General features: G+C 35.2%; 1 protein-coding gene across 7 annotated transcripts in view; it reads left to right on the top strand.

The window, feature by feature from the left end:
- The window catches only part of SPATA17 (spermatogenesis associated 17), a 233311-nt gene that overhangs the window by 55103 nt on the left and 163006 nt on the right, over window positions 1-15202 (top strand). For all 7 annotated transcript variants that reach the window (XM_054478256.2, XM_054478281.2, XM_054478296.2 and 4 more), the window contains one exon: window positions 1850-1953. In XM_054478256.2, coding sequence (XP_054334231.1) covers window positions 1850-1953 — 104 coding nt within the window. The remainder of the gene's footprint in view (window positions 1-1849; window positions 1954-15202) is intronic.

Genomic DNA, 15202 nt, shown 5'->3' with positions numbered 1-15202 from the left:
GTGTCGCCCAGGCTGGAGTGCAGTGGTGCAATCTTGGCTCACTGCAACCTCCACCTCCCCGGTTCAAGCGATTCTTCTGCCTCAGCCTCCCGAGTAGCTGGGACTACAGGCACACACCACCGTGCCCAGTTTTGTATTTTTAGTAGAGACGGGGTTTTGTTTTGTATTTTTAGTAGAGACAGGGTTTTACCATATTGGCCAGGCTGGTCTCGAACTCCTGACCTTGTGATCTTCCCGCCTTAGCCTCCCAAAGTCCTGGGATTAGAGGTGTGAGCCACCATGCCCAGCCATGTTTAATATCTTAAATTGTAAAATGATTATAAATGACCTTTTAAATGGCCATGTTTTAAAACAGAGAAAAATAAAGAATGAGAATTTAAGTAAACAATTTTTCCGGTTTATTTTTTATTGATCCAATATTCAACTTATACAAATTTTATACTAACTATTTTTTAGCTAAAAAAAAGCAGGCTTTGGGGATAAAACCCAATGGACTGGTGCTTAGTCTCCATATTTCCCTTTCCTATTAAAAAAAAAAGTTTAGGGAAGACGTGTGTTCTCTTAGCCTAGCAAACTGTGCTAAAATTGGGAAGACTTCATATCCAAAAAGGGAATCGTTTATGATATGTGAGTCATTCACATAGATATTTAAACTGTTGGAAAATTTTAGGGAATGATGCTAAATCTTTACGCAAGACTAAGTTAATATTTTTCAATATGTGCTATTTCTTTTTCCTCCAATCCTTTAAATAATTTCAGGTATTTTTTCCTAATTAATATCATATATTATTTTGTTTGAGTTTTTCAAATAAGGGTATTAGAAAATATAGCAAAGATATTTATATTAGCAAAGATAAGACTTAAGGACAGTGACTGATTCTCACGGTTCCTGGGGTTGTATAAGATATCTAGAAGCTGACTTAGGTATGGTCTCTCAGACCCCTAACATTATTCTCATCCAAAAAAAACACCCTACTTTGATGATATGTTCTAGTAAAAATAAAACTATTTGAATGTCAGCATTGAAGTAAAAGATGTAAGAAGCAGATAATTTCAATAAAACTTTTCTTTTATTGAAAATCACAGTTCTCTTTGTTCCCAGTTCTATATTGCAATGGTTATGAGAATGAGCTCTCTGAAGCCCTAACTTGAAATTTGATACCTGGATTCATCCTAATAGCTGTATAATTATAGGAAAATTGTATAACCTCTCTTTTTAACTGTTTCCACATCTGTAAATGAGGTAATGAGTGTTTATGTCATAGGAGTATTCTAAAGACTAAATAAATGTAAGCAAGAACCCTTAGATAGTGCCTGGCACATAAGAACTCAATAAATATTAGCTATTTTTGTTATTGTTAAGGAAGTATTAAAATGTCATAATTAAGATACAAGAATTTGTTTAAATATTTTGATACCACTGCATTTAAGAAGCCCATTAATGAGACAAAATACAAAAACTAAACGTGTATTTCAATGAGACCAAATACAACCTTAAAGTGAGTTGGCTATGAAAAAAAAACTCGATTTGCCCAGGAAGTGGAAATAGTAGGAATTTGTAAAGCAAATTTTTATAAATCTTTCAATAGTTTAGTATTCTGTGAAATAATTATAAATAATTTAAAATAAATTATAATAGCCTATAATTATGTTTATTTTTATAATATTTCATAAAAAATTTATGAGCAGAACCTATATTTACAACTAATATACTACAATATTAGTGGAAAAGCCCAAGACTTTATTTGATAGGAGTTATCAGCCATAATTACCTTAATTTTGAAGTGCTATTACATTTTTTAATAAAAGTGTTTAATGGCATATTTTATCTCTTTATTTACTTTAATAGATTCAGAGACGATGGCGAGGCTATAGGGTTCGGAAGTACCTCTTTAATTATTATTATTTGAAAGAGTACCTGAAAGTCGTTTCAGAGACCAACGATGCAATTAGGTAAGTAGTGCAATCATCCATTCACTAGGGAAAACTTTGGAAAGATTACTCAATAGATGTTGATCAACACCATAGTTAGAAATTTTTTTTTTGTTTTAGATGGAGTCTTGCTCTGTTGCCCAGTCTGGAGTGCAGTGGCGCAATCTCGGCTCACTGCAATCTCCTCCTCTTGGGTTCAAGCAATTCTCCTGCCTCAGACTCCCTAGTAGGTGGGATAACAGGCGCCTGCCACCACGGCTGGCTAATTTTTTTCTATTTTTTAGTAGAGACGGAGTTGCACCATATTGGCCAGGCTGGTCTCAAACTCCTGACCTTGTGATCTGCCCGCCTTGGCCTCCCAAAGTGCTTGGATTACAGGCGTGAGCCACCATGCCTGGCTAAAAATACTTTCTAAAATCAGTGATGTTTAGGCAGACATTTATTGATAAAAAATATATATATGATTCTATTTACCTGAATTTATTATTATATTGAAAAAATCTTGTATCCTTCACTGCAAGTTATTTATGTGTGTAGTATCTTGTATATTTATTTATGTGTGTAGTATCTTGGTCCTATACAAAATAGTTTCAGGAAAATTATTTCATGATGAGATGAATTTATCTGTAAAACGATCTAGAGATGCAACATTAAATACAAAAAGCCTCAGATGCATTTGAGAAACATGTTCCATAGCAAGAACTTGCCTCTCCTAGAATAAAATATCATGAAACATATTAAAAAGGTCTGTTCACTGTCAGTTTTGATTTGTTTAAACACATAGGAGGATAGGACATAGATTTAGGATATGGGATCTGTAGAATTATGCAAAGTAAAGGCATCATAATATTACTCAGCCAGCTTTTCCAAAGTTCTATATGTTAAGTTTCCATATTACTTTGAAAATAGTTTTTTCCTCCTGTGATATGCCCCATTCCAATAACATATAAATGACCATATGCATATAGTACATTTTGATAAAAAAGAAATACTAATTAATAGTAGTTGGTATTTATAGAATAGTCTCACTTCAAAATATTTTCTATACATATCATATATATCATCTTATTTTACTCTTTTATTTTTTTTTGAGACGGAGTCTTCCTCTGTCACGCAGGCTGGAGTGCAGTGGCACGATCTCGGCTCACTGCAACCTTTGCTTCTGGGGTTCAGGTGATCCTTGTGCCTCAGCCTCTCGAGTAGCTGGGATTACAGTTGCATGCCACCACGCCCAGCTAATTTTTATATTTTTAGTAGAGATGGGGATTTCGCCATGTTGGCCAGGCTGGTCTTGAACTCCTGACCTCAGGTGATCTGCCCACCTCGGCCTCCCAAAGTGTTGGGATTACAGGCGTGAGCCACTGCGCCCAGCCCCTTATTTTACTCTTTAAAGTCTTTGAACTACAGAGAACAAGTAATTGGCAATAAATTATTAAAATAAAAGTTTTGTCTGAGACCCTAAAATAATATATAAGATATATATGAAAACTAATTTCCCAACTACTAACTTTCTCACATATGTTGTGAATATAAAGGGATCTGGTCTTTGAGGATTACCTATAGAGAAATTTGTTAATTTGATTTCTTTAGAAAGAGAGCAGTTAAGAGGGGGAAGGCTTCAGTAGGATTTAGTCGATTGGAGAAGTTGGAAAATTCAGAAACACATGAATCATAGGGGACTGCTGTTTAATTTCTTCTTGAAACATCTAAAATTCTAAAGACTGGCTGGCTGTCTACAAATGGCTGACTTTAGCTTGTCAGGAGGAAGAGCTAGTAGAGTTTCCAAGAGAGAAGAAATGCATGCAGGGCTGGAACTAGGGTGAGACAAGTGAGACTTTTAAGGGAGGGAGGTGCTCACTCTCAGGGTCACACAATTATCAACCTTGAACTTTCATAACCCCAAGAGTGAGTATGTCCTTCAATTCTGCACTTCAGGGGCCTTACTTGCTTCAATCTTGTCTGAGCCCTGAATAGGAGGAAGTCAAGGAGGCAAATAGGTAAAGAGGTGGTTTGGGAAAGGTCTGAATCTTCTATTTGACAGATATTTCCGGTAATTCTTATTTTCCTCCTGATTTTAATAGGAATATCTCTAGTCAGTAGAGAGTCTGGTATATCAGTGTTGTAATTTTATTTTAGAGTGGTATTTTTTAGTATATTACAGAGCCATTCTATTATTTCTAGCTCTCTTAGAGTTTCTTAAACCAGGAATGGAAGTTGACTTTAGCAAATGCTTTTCTATCATCTATTGAAATAATTATATAGGACGTTTTTTCTTTTTATAATATACTAACATGCATAGAGCTATATTCTATTAATAGATGTACTAATATTAAACCATCATTTATTTTAGGAATACATCTAACCAGGCCATTGTTAATTATTCTTTTGAATTTTCACTAAATTATATGAGTATTTTATATAGGATGCTTACATCCTCTTCTGTATATGTGATTGGTTATACAGTGGTCCCTCTTATCCATGGTTTTGCTTTCTGCACTTTCGGTTATTCACAGTACAGTACAATAAGATATTTTGAGAGAGAACAAGAGAAAGAGTGAGCGAGAACACCATTTGTATGATCTTTATTATAGTATATTGTTATACTTGTTCTATTTTATTTTTTGTTATTGATGCTAATCTCTTACTGTGCCTAATTTATAAATTAAACTTTATCATAGGTATGTATGTATGGGAGGAAACATATTATTTATAGGGTTCAATATTATCTGCAGTTTCAGGCAGCCGCAAAGAGCCTTGGAACACATTCTCTGTAAATAACAGGGGACTAATGTAATTTTCTTTCTTATATTGCAATTGTCAGATCCTAGTGCCAGATTTTTGCCACATTTATTAAATGAATTAAGTAGATTTTTTGATACGGGGATTACTAGTCTTTGGAAGTTTAAAACAAATACTTTATAAAACTCCCTGGACCCAGAGCCTTTTGGGGAAGGTCAATCATTAACATTGCCAAACCTTAATTCAGGTTTTTATAAATTTATTAGAGTCAATTTTCTTTATTTCCAGATAATTATTAGTTCATTGACATTTAAATATATCTAATGTTATTTATGATATTTTAATTACAATATGTACTTTAGTTGTTTTAGTCCATTTCTCATTATTTAATTTGCTTATTTAAATACTTCTCTCTTTTGTTCTCAAAATTGTTAGGCTTATCTATATTTTTTAGAGAAACATCTCTCAGATTTTTTCTTTTAACTTATTTTTGTTTCCTAATTAAATGTTTTGCTTTCATCTTTAAAAGACCCGTAATTTCTTTGTTTCACAGATAATACATGCCCTTTGTAGAAAAACTGAAAATATAGATAATGTAAAAGAAACTAAATAAAAAGTCATCTATAATTTCATCACTCAGAAATAAACACTATTGACTTTTTTTTTTAAATTTTTTGAGACGGAGTCACGCCCTGTTGCCCAGTCTGGAGTGCAGTGGCACAATCTTGACTCACTGCAACCTCTGCCTCCTGGGTTCAAGCAATTCTCCTGCCACAGCCTCTGAGTAGCTGGAATTACAGGCACCTGCCACCATGCCTGGTTAATTTTTGTATTTTTAGTAGAGATGGGGTTTCACCATGTTGGCCAGGCTGGTCTTGAACTCCTGACCTCAAGTGATCCACCTGCCTCAGCCTCCCAAAGTGCTGGGATTACAGGTGTGAGCCAACGCATCCAGCTCCATGATAGCTTTTAAATATTTTTTATTGTTGGAGATACAGTTGTTCTAAATTTTTGCTATTGTAAACGTTGTGTTATTTTAGTACTACTACTAGTTAATATGGGGTTTCTTACAGTTCTTGAATTCATTACTTTCCTTACTGCTTTTTTAGTAATTAAAACATTTAGTCTACTATTCGTTTCCAAGTATAATATTGTCCACATTTAATATATTTTTATATATAATGTTCTCATATTCTAATTGCATTTTTTATATTCTCTTTGAAATGCATTTTTCAATCTCCAGTGGCTTGGCTTTTTCTTGTAGTTTAAACATAAAACAAATGTATTTCTAGGTTTATTGTGTTACAGTCAGAAAATATATTTGGTACAAATATTACCTCAGGAAAATTATTTAGTTTTTCACCTTTTATATACAGTCACATACCACATAATGATGTTTTGGTCAATGATGTACGACAGTTATGACGGTGGTCCTATAAGATTATAATACTATACTTTTACTGTACCTTTTTATGTTTAGATATGTTTAGATACACAAATAGTTACAGTTGTATTACAATTACATATAGTATTCAGTACAGCACCATGCTGTACAGCTTTGTAGCCTCGGAGCCAGAAGCTATACCTAGGTGTGTAATAGGCTATACTATCTAGGTTTATGTTAGTACACTCTATGATGTATGTACGATGATGAAATTGCCTAAGGATGCATTTCTCAGACTGTATCTCTGTCATTAGTTAAGCAACCCATGACTGTGTTATTTTGTTTTAGGTATTCTCTTAAAGGCAAATGAATAGATTTTGTTTTCTTACCCAAGCTAAGTTTTTGTATTTTAATTGAGCAATAAAATGTTTGCTTTCATTATTGTAACCGTTTAACTCTTTCTAACTTCTCTCATCTTGCTTTATGTTTCTGCTTTTTCTGTTTCCTTTTATTTATAAACTATGATTAGTTATTGTGAACTTAAAAAACATTATACATATTAGAATCGTGGCCCTTCTGTGCCTCACCTTCAGCTTCATTGAAAATTGAACTTACCTCTTAACTTTTAAAACCGGAGGGCCAGGCACAGTGGTACATGCCTGTAGTCCCAACTACTTGGGAGGCTGCGGCAGGAGGATCACTTGAGCCCAGCAGTCTGAGGATCACTTGAGCCCAGGAGTGTGATTGTATTACTGCACTCCAGCCGGGCAACAGAGTGAGACTCTTTCTCTAAAAAATATAAATAAACAAAAATATTAAAAAAAAACTGGTTATACTTCCCCTCCCCATTATTTAACACAGAAATTTCTGGAGGCTTCTTTCTACCAAAACACCTACTCTTTAAATATAGGCTTCTATCATCTCTTGCCTGGACTCTTAATTAAGCGAGAACATTTTAACAATTCTCTTTTCTTTTGGTTTTGCCATTCTTCAAAATAGTGTTAAGAGAGATCTCTTTTAAGTCATTTTTCTCTGCTTCAAATCCGTCCAACTCTCCCTGTTGCTTTTAGCATGTCACATATTTTAGACTGTCACATAGGTCGACAGCCCCATCTTCAAATGCTCACCCATTCTGAATGTCTTATCAATTTTAGAAGCATCATGTTTCCTTAGACTTGCAAGCCTTTGCACGTGCCATTCTCTTAATCCCTCATCTGCCATGTCAACTGCTCATCATTCTTTCTGTTGCTGCTTACATGTTGATAGAGTTGGGGCACTCCTCATCTGCATGCCCGGAGACTCTCAAACAAAGCTATCTTATGCCTTCTGTCTTATGGTATTATCATTACTTATGTGTTTGTCTTTACCTTTATATTCTGAAATCGGTGGGGGAAAGGAGCTGACACTTGAACACCCTGTCTTAATTATCTTTGAAACCTCAGTGCCTAGCACGGTTACTGATATATAGTAAGTCCAAGGTAATATTTGCTGACTAAAAGCTTACTGAATGAAAGAATGAATGAGATTAGATGAAACTCCATTATAATTTTTACTTTGTCAAGCAGCTGCAATTTTAAGAATATTGCTTTTTTCTGTCTTAATAAGTCATGATTTAATACTTATTTAACAACTACTATGTGGGTCAGGTACTAGGTTAAATGTTGTGGATAAATGATTAACATGGTAGATTCGAGCTAGCCTTTATAGAGCTTAAAGCTTAGTAGAGCAAAAGTACAATATAATCATCACAAAACAGATAGCATTTATTATGTCTGCTTTTTTTTTTTTTTTTTTTTGAGACAGAGTCTCGCTCTGTCTCCCAGGCTGGAGTGCAGTGGTGCAATGTCGGCTTACTGCAATCTCTGCCTCCCTGGTTCAAGTGATTCTCTTCCCTCAGCCTCCTGAGTAGCTGGGACTACAGGTGTGTGCCACCACGCCCGGCTAATTTTTGTGTTTTTGGTAGAGACGGGGTTTCGCCATGTTGGCCAGGCTGGTCTCGAACTCCTGGCCTTAGGTGATCTGGCCACCTTGGCTTCCCAAAGTGCTGGGATTACAGGTGTGAGCCACCACACGATGTCTTTTTATGTGCCAGAAATTATACTAAATTCTGAGAACTATTAACAGGCAAGTATAAGACAATGTTCTCAAAAATCTCTGACTTTCAGAGATCACTCTATCCTCTAATATTCAAAATAAATATAGTTTAATCAGTCCTTCAAACTGAGATCCAGTGCACCTTCCCTTTCAATATCTCCTGGTTCTGAAGTAGCTTTTCTCTCTGTTTCTTTTCCTGATGGCATGTTTCAGTTGAATTCTCATTTTAACTCTGCATTTCACTCACTTTTTGCATTTATCATCTGCTTTTTTCATTGCTTCCTTCTCCATTTTTGATCCTAGTCAACCCCTGTACCATCATAGAAGCCTGTTGTGAGCTTCATTTCACTGCAGTTTTTTGTTTTTTTGTTTCTTTTTTTTTTTTTTTTGAGACGGAGTTTTGCTCTTGTCGCCCAGGCTGCAGTGCAATGGCGCAATCTCGGCTCACTGCAACCTCCGCCTCCCAGGTTCAAGCGATTCTCCTGCTTCAGCCTCTGAGTAGCTGGGATTACAGGTGTGCACCACCACACCCAGCTAATTTTTGTATTTTTAGTATAGACAGCATCTCTCCATGTTGGTCAGGCTGGTCTCAAACTCCTGACCTCAGGTGATCTACCCACCTCGGCCTACCAAAGTACTGGGATTATAGGCGTGAGCCACCACGCCCAGCCTTTACTTTAGTTTTTCAGAACTCTGACTTTACATATATTAAGCACTCTCATTCTATCCTCCGTATCTACCTTACATTTAATCTTTAATATTTTCCACCAGCTTATATTTTTAAACTTTATTCTGGATAATTTCTTCAGATACAGCTTCTATCTTGCTAATTCTCTTTTTTTTGCCAATCCATAGAGTTAATTTTGATGACTATATTTTTCATTTCTAAAAAGTACTATTTGGTCCTTTTTAAAATTTGCCCAATCATTCTAAAATAATTTTATGTTGTTTGTTGTAAGATTTTATTTTAAAAGATTTAAATAATCAAATATTTATATTCTGCATCTGATAATTGTAATATTGTTCCGGTTGTTTGTATCATATTTCCTGATTTTTTTCTCGATGTATTTACCATTACAAACATTTTGAGTTCACAGTAAGCTGAACTTCATCTATACCAACCCTAAAGGCATAAATTGGCACAGTTTTCCTCTAGAGAGTAGTCATGTCTGTCTTCCTTAAGCTATAAGATGCTACTGATCTAGAACCACTCTAGTCCCCTTAGAAAGTATTGGCTTAATATGAGAGGCTCAGGTTTCTTTCCCACTCCTATGCCATCAAATCTTCTGAACTCATCATATGAAAGTGTCTGCCCCAAGGTTACCTGACTTTGAAATTTACTTGCAGGTGACTCCTCCTTGTTTTTTTTTTTTGTTGTTGTTTTTGTTTTCTTTTGTTTGAGACAGTCTTGCTCTGTCACCCAGACTGGAGTGCAGTGGCAGGATCTCAGCTCACTGCAACCTCCACCTCCTGGGTTCAAGTGATTCTCCTGCCTCAGCCTCCTGAGTAGCTGGGACCACAGGCACGTGCCACCATGCTAATTTTTTGTATTTTTAGTAGAGACTGGTGTTGAACTCCTGACCTCAGGTGATCCGACTGCCTCAGCCTCCCAAAGTGCTGGGATTATAGGTGTGAGTCACCGCGACTGGCCTCATTGTTTTGCTCATTTTGTTTTCATTGTCCTTGGAAGATTTTCATCACTTTCTTGGAATCCAGAAATGCATTACAATTCATATGTTGATCTTTTCCAGGATCTAAATGTATTACAGCAAGAAGATTCTTGAGAACAGCTAATTTGCAATCCTGCTGAAAGCGGAAGTCTCATTTCTTCTTTTATTTCAATAACATTTCCAAATTTATTACATTATGATCAGAAAATGACATCTGTTCTATTTCTACTGTTTAAACTTTATTGGGAATCTCTTTGTGACCTAATTAATATGGTGAATTTTAAAAATGCCTGGACTTTGAAAATAAAATATGTTATCTTTTTATAATATAGAGCTCAAAGTTTCTTCTTCTTTAATAGTTAAGATTTTTAGATTTTCTATAACTTTTTTTAAAAAAAAAACATTTTTTCTCAAGGGCTGAGGTAAATTTGAACAACAAAAATCTTTAAAATATGTTTTATCATGCTTATATTTATATTTCCTATAATGGAAGATTGCTTTATGAAGTTTGATGCTAAAGTAATGGTTAATAGATATTCATGACTTAAATCTTCTTGTCTATAGTATTCTTCTTTGTGTTATTTATTTTATTTTCCCTTTATTCAACCTTTTGTGAAATCAAGATTAATACCTTGCTAAGTTTTATATGCATTTTCTTAGTGACTCTTCACCATTTTTTTTTCTTACTTTCAAATTATCAAATTTCATTAAGAGACCAGGAGTGGTGGCTCACGCCTGTAATCTCAGCATTTTGGGAGGCCAAGGAGGGCAGATCACCTGAGGTCAGGATTTCAAGACCAGCCTGGCCAGCATGGTGAAACCCCGTCTCTACTAAAAGTACAAAAATTAGGCTGGGCACAGTGGCTCACACCTGTAATTTCAGCATTTTGGGAGGCTGAGGTGGGCAGATCACCCTGGGAGTTTGAGACCAGCCTGGCTAACATAGTAAAACCCTGTCTCTACTAAAAATACAAAAATTAGCTGGGCATGGTGGTGCCCACCTGTAATCCCAGCTGCTCGGGAGGCTGAGGCAGGAGAATCATTTGAATCCGGGAGGTGGAGGTTGCAGTGAGCTGAGGTCGTGCCACTGCACTCCAGCCTGGGCAACAGAGTGAGGCTCCATCCCCCTCCCACCAAAAAAAAATTAGATTTAGTGTCAGAATGTGGCTGGGATTTCTCTGTCATCCAAATCAGAGGGCCATTTTCTTTCCTTTAAAAAACAAAAGTTAACCTTTGCCTTTGAGACAATTGTAAATTCACATGCATTGTAAAAAAAAAAAAAAAAACAAAGAAATTCTACGTTAACTCAATACCAACATCTTGCAGAACTAGAGTACAATATCACAGCCAGGATGTTGACCTTGATACAAGCCATTCAATCTTATTCGGGTTTTCCCAAATTTACTTTGTGTGTGTGTGTGTAGTTAGGTCTATGCTAGTTTATGACGTGCAGTTTTATGTATCTCCCACCACAGCCAACACACAGAACAGTTTCATCTCCCCAAATATCCCTTGTGTTGCCCTTTTATAACCACATTCACTTCTATTCTACCACACTCCCCTCACACCATCCCTAACTTCTGCCAACCATTAATCTGTTTGCCATTTCTATCATTTTGTCGTTTCAAGAATATTATATAAATGGAGTTACACTGTTATGTCAAACCTTTTATGATTGACTTTTTTTCCACCCAGCATTGTTCCCTAAAAATCTGCTCAAGTTGTTGCATGTATTGATATTTCCTTTTGATTGCAGAGTACTAGTCCACCTTGTGAATGTTTGATTAACCATTTACCTATTGAAGGATGTCTGGGTTGTTTCTATTTTGGAGCTTTTATGAATGAAGCTACTACAAACATTTGTGTACAGATTTTATGTGAGCACACATTTCTATTTTTTTGGAATAAATACCCAAGGGTGCAAGTATTGGGCCCTATGGTAATTGCATATTTAGTTCTACAGGGAACTGTAAAACTGTTTTCCTGAGCAGCTGTACCATTTTACATTCCCACCAGGAATGTGTGAGTGTTCCAGTTTCTCTGTGTCTTCACCAGTATTTATTATTTTTGTGTTTAAAAATTTTGGCCCCTCTGATAGGTATGTACTGATACATTCATGAGGTTGTAGTTGTATTTCCCTAATGACTAAGAAAGTTTAATACCTTTTCATGTGTTTATTTGCCATTTGCATATTCTTTTTTGAGAAATGTCTTGTCATATGTTTTGCCCATTTTCTAATTAGATTATATTTTTATGGTTGAGATTTTGGGAGTTTTTAAAAATGTATTCTGGATACATTTTTTGTCAAATATGTGGTTTGAAAATATTTTCTTCCAATGTGTAGCTTGTCTTTTCATTCTCTTAGTATGACCTTTTCACAGAACATAACTTTTTAATTTTAATGGCATCCAGTTTTTGAATATTTCCTTCTATGAATCATTATTTTAGAGTCTAGTCTAAGATCACTTTGTCTGTCCCTAGATCCCAAAGATTTTCTCCTTTTTTTTCCTAAAAGTTTTATTGTCGTCCATTCTATATTTGTTTGTGATTCATTTTTAGTTCATTTGTGACAATGGATATCTAATTGTTCTAGCACCATTTTTTGAAGAGGCTATTATTCCTTCATTGAATTGCTTTTGCACCTTGTCAAAAACAAGGTAGGTGTCATTATGTGGGTCTATTTTTGGACTTTCCCTTCTGTCCTTTTTGTCTATGTGTCTATCCCACTGACAAAACACACTATCTTATCTACTGTAACTATATAATAAACCTTAACATTGGGCAGGGGGATTCCTTTCACTCTATTTTTTTCAAGGTTGTTTTTATTTATTCTCAGCCTTTTGCTTTTCCATATATATTTTAGAATAAGGTGATATATGTCTACAAAACACTTGGCTGGAATTTTGTTAGGAATTTAATTAAATCTGTGGACCAATTTGGGAAGAATTGATTATTTTCTTTTAAAAATAAGTTATATTCACTTGTACTTATTGATATTGTACATGTGTGTTGTCTTAGTTCTATTACTTTCTTGCTATAGGTTTTCATGGTTAGGCTTTCAGCATATGTATGGCCTATGTATATATGCTTTAAATCTAATAATTTGGAAGATTTAAGCCTATTTTTAGTTCTGATAGATATCTTATTTTCTTAAAAGTATTTTCAGTATTTATGTTTCAACAAAAATCTATTGAATAGATTTTGATTGAATACACACCCATAGTTTTACATATTTTTATCCTTAGACATAATGTGACCTGTCAGTTTATACATACATTTTTTTTTCTTTTTTTTTTGAGATGAAGTCTTGCTCTGTTGCTCAGGCTGGAGTGCAATGGTGCGATCTCTGCTCACTGCACCCTCCACCTCCCAGGTTTAAGTGAATCTCCTGCCTCAACCTGCCAATTAGCTGAGGCTACAGGCATGCGCCACCATGGCTAATTTTTTTTTTTTTTTTTTTTTGTATTTTTAGTAGAGACGGGATTTCACCATGTTGGCCAGGCTGGTCTGGAACTTCTGGCTTCAAGTGATCCACCTGCCTCAGTCTCCCAAAGTGTTAGGATTACGGGTATGAGGCACCGCACCCGGCCTATACATATGTTTTTAAATATCATGAAATTATTTTTCAATTGTGTCTTTGAGTTTTTTGGATTATTTATATTATTTATTTATTTTTTGAGACAGGTTCTTGCTCTGTCGTCCAGGCTGGAGTGCAGTGGTGCGATCTCAGCTTATTACAACCTCCGCCTCCTGGGTTCAAGTGATTCTTGTGTCTTAGCCTCCCGAGTAGCTGGGGCTATAGGCGTGCACCACCACGCCTAGCTAGTTTTTGTATTTTTTGTAGAGATGGGGTTTCGCATTGTTGGCCAGGCTGGTCTCAAACTCCTGACCTCAAGTGATTCATTGCCCTGGCCTCCCAAATTGCTGGGATTACAGGCATGAGCCACCATACCTGGCCTATTCATATATATATGTGTGTGTATATATGTGTGTGTGTGTATGTATGTGTGTATATATGTGTGTGTGTGTATATATATATATTTTATTATTTTATTTTGTTTTATTTATTTATTTTTTTCCTTTGAGGCGGAGTTTTGCTCTTGTTGCCGAGGCTGGATGCAATGGCGTGATCTTGGCTCACTGCAACCTCCACCTCACGAGTTCAAGCGATTCTGCTGCCTCAGTCTCCCAAGTTGCTGGGATTACAGGCACCAACCACCATGCCCAACTAATTTTTTGTATTTTTAGTAGAGGCGGGGTTTCGCCATGTTGGACAGGCTGGTCTTGAACTCCTCACCTCAGGTGATTCATCTGCCTCGGCCTCCGAAAGAGCTGTGATCAGAGATGTGAGCCATCACGCCTGGCCTATATTATTTTTGTTTCATGTTTATTTCTTAGGTTTGCCTGGTATTATGGCTTTTATTGGTGCTCTCATTGTCTGATTTTCAACATCTATTATTTTCTTTATACTCTTTCGTTTCCATTTCATCTAGGTTACTTTTCTAAAATCTGCTCTCAATGTGCTTTTCTGTGCTTTCAGCATTATCTATTCTTTTTGCTCTTTCCAGTGGAAACTTCATTTCTATGATGACTGTATTTTTCAATTGTGACTTTAGTTCTATCATCCTTTTCTTTTTGGAAATTAAAATCATCCTTTTCTTTTTGGAAATTATAAATAATACAGAAATGTATAAAGCTTAATATTACAAATACTTAGAGGCAATCACTAAAATGTGGTGTATATATATATGCAGATAATGTTTTCTATTTTGAGTACTATTTATACAAAAATAACGTGTAGTAATGCTTTGTGTACTTAAAATTTTACGTAAATGCTGTCTTGTCACATGTTTAAGTGTTCTATAATTAAGTTAGGTTTTAACTAACTTAACATGTTTGCAAATTCTATTTGTACACATAGAGTTTGTTTATTTAATTGCCACATTTTATTGATTACTTGAAGTTAACACAGAATTGATATATATGGGTCACCACTAATGTCTAAGCTTTATTCTAATTTTTTAAATTACCCATGCTTTTTCTTGAATCATCTTTTTTGTTGTTGTTACTACATCAGTTTCCCTTTTCTTTTCCCACCCATTTGGAAGGTATATAATCCAAATTCTTTCTTCTACTGATAACCCTCAAATTTTAACATACTGTGTATTTACCTTCTTTCTCCTTTAAACAATAAAGCATAGAATACATTAAATATGACCCTCTATGTATCTTTCACTTTTTAATGGAAGAAAATTACTTTGGTTTTTACTTTATTTTTAAATTTGTTCCAGAATGACATTTTTAGAAAAGTTAAGAGCCAATACTTATTTAGATTTGTTAACATATTTTGCTAGTTTTATTGCTCACTGTTACTTTTAAAATT

This window comes from Pongo pygmaeus, chromosome 1 (assembly GCF_028885625.2).
Source record: "Pongo pygmaeus isolate AG05252 chromosome 1, NHGRI_mPonPyg2-v2.0_pri, whole genome shotgun sequence".
NCBI lineage: Eukaryota > Metazoa > Chordata > Mammalia > Primates > Hominidae > Pongo > Pongo pygmaeus.
This window is presented reverse-complemented; position numbering and strand designations above follow the sequence as displayed.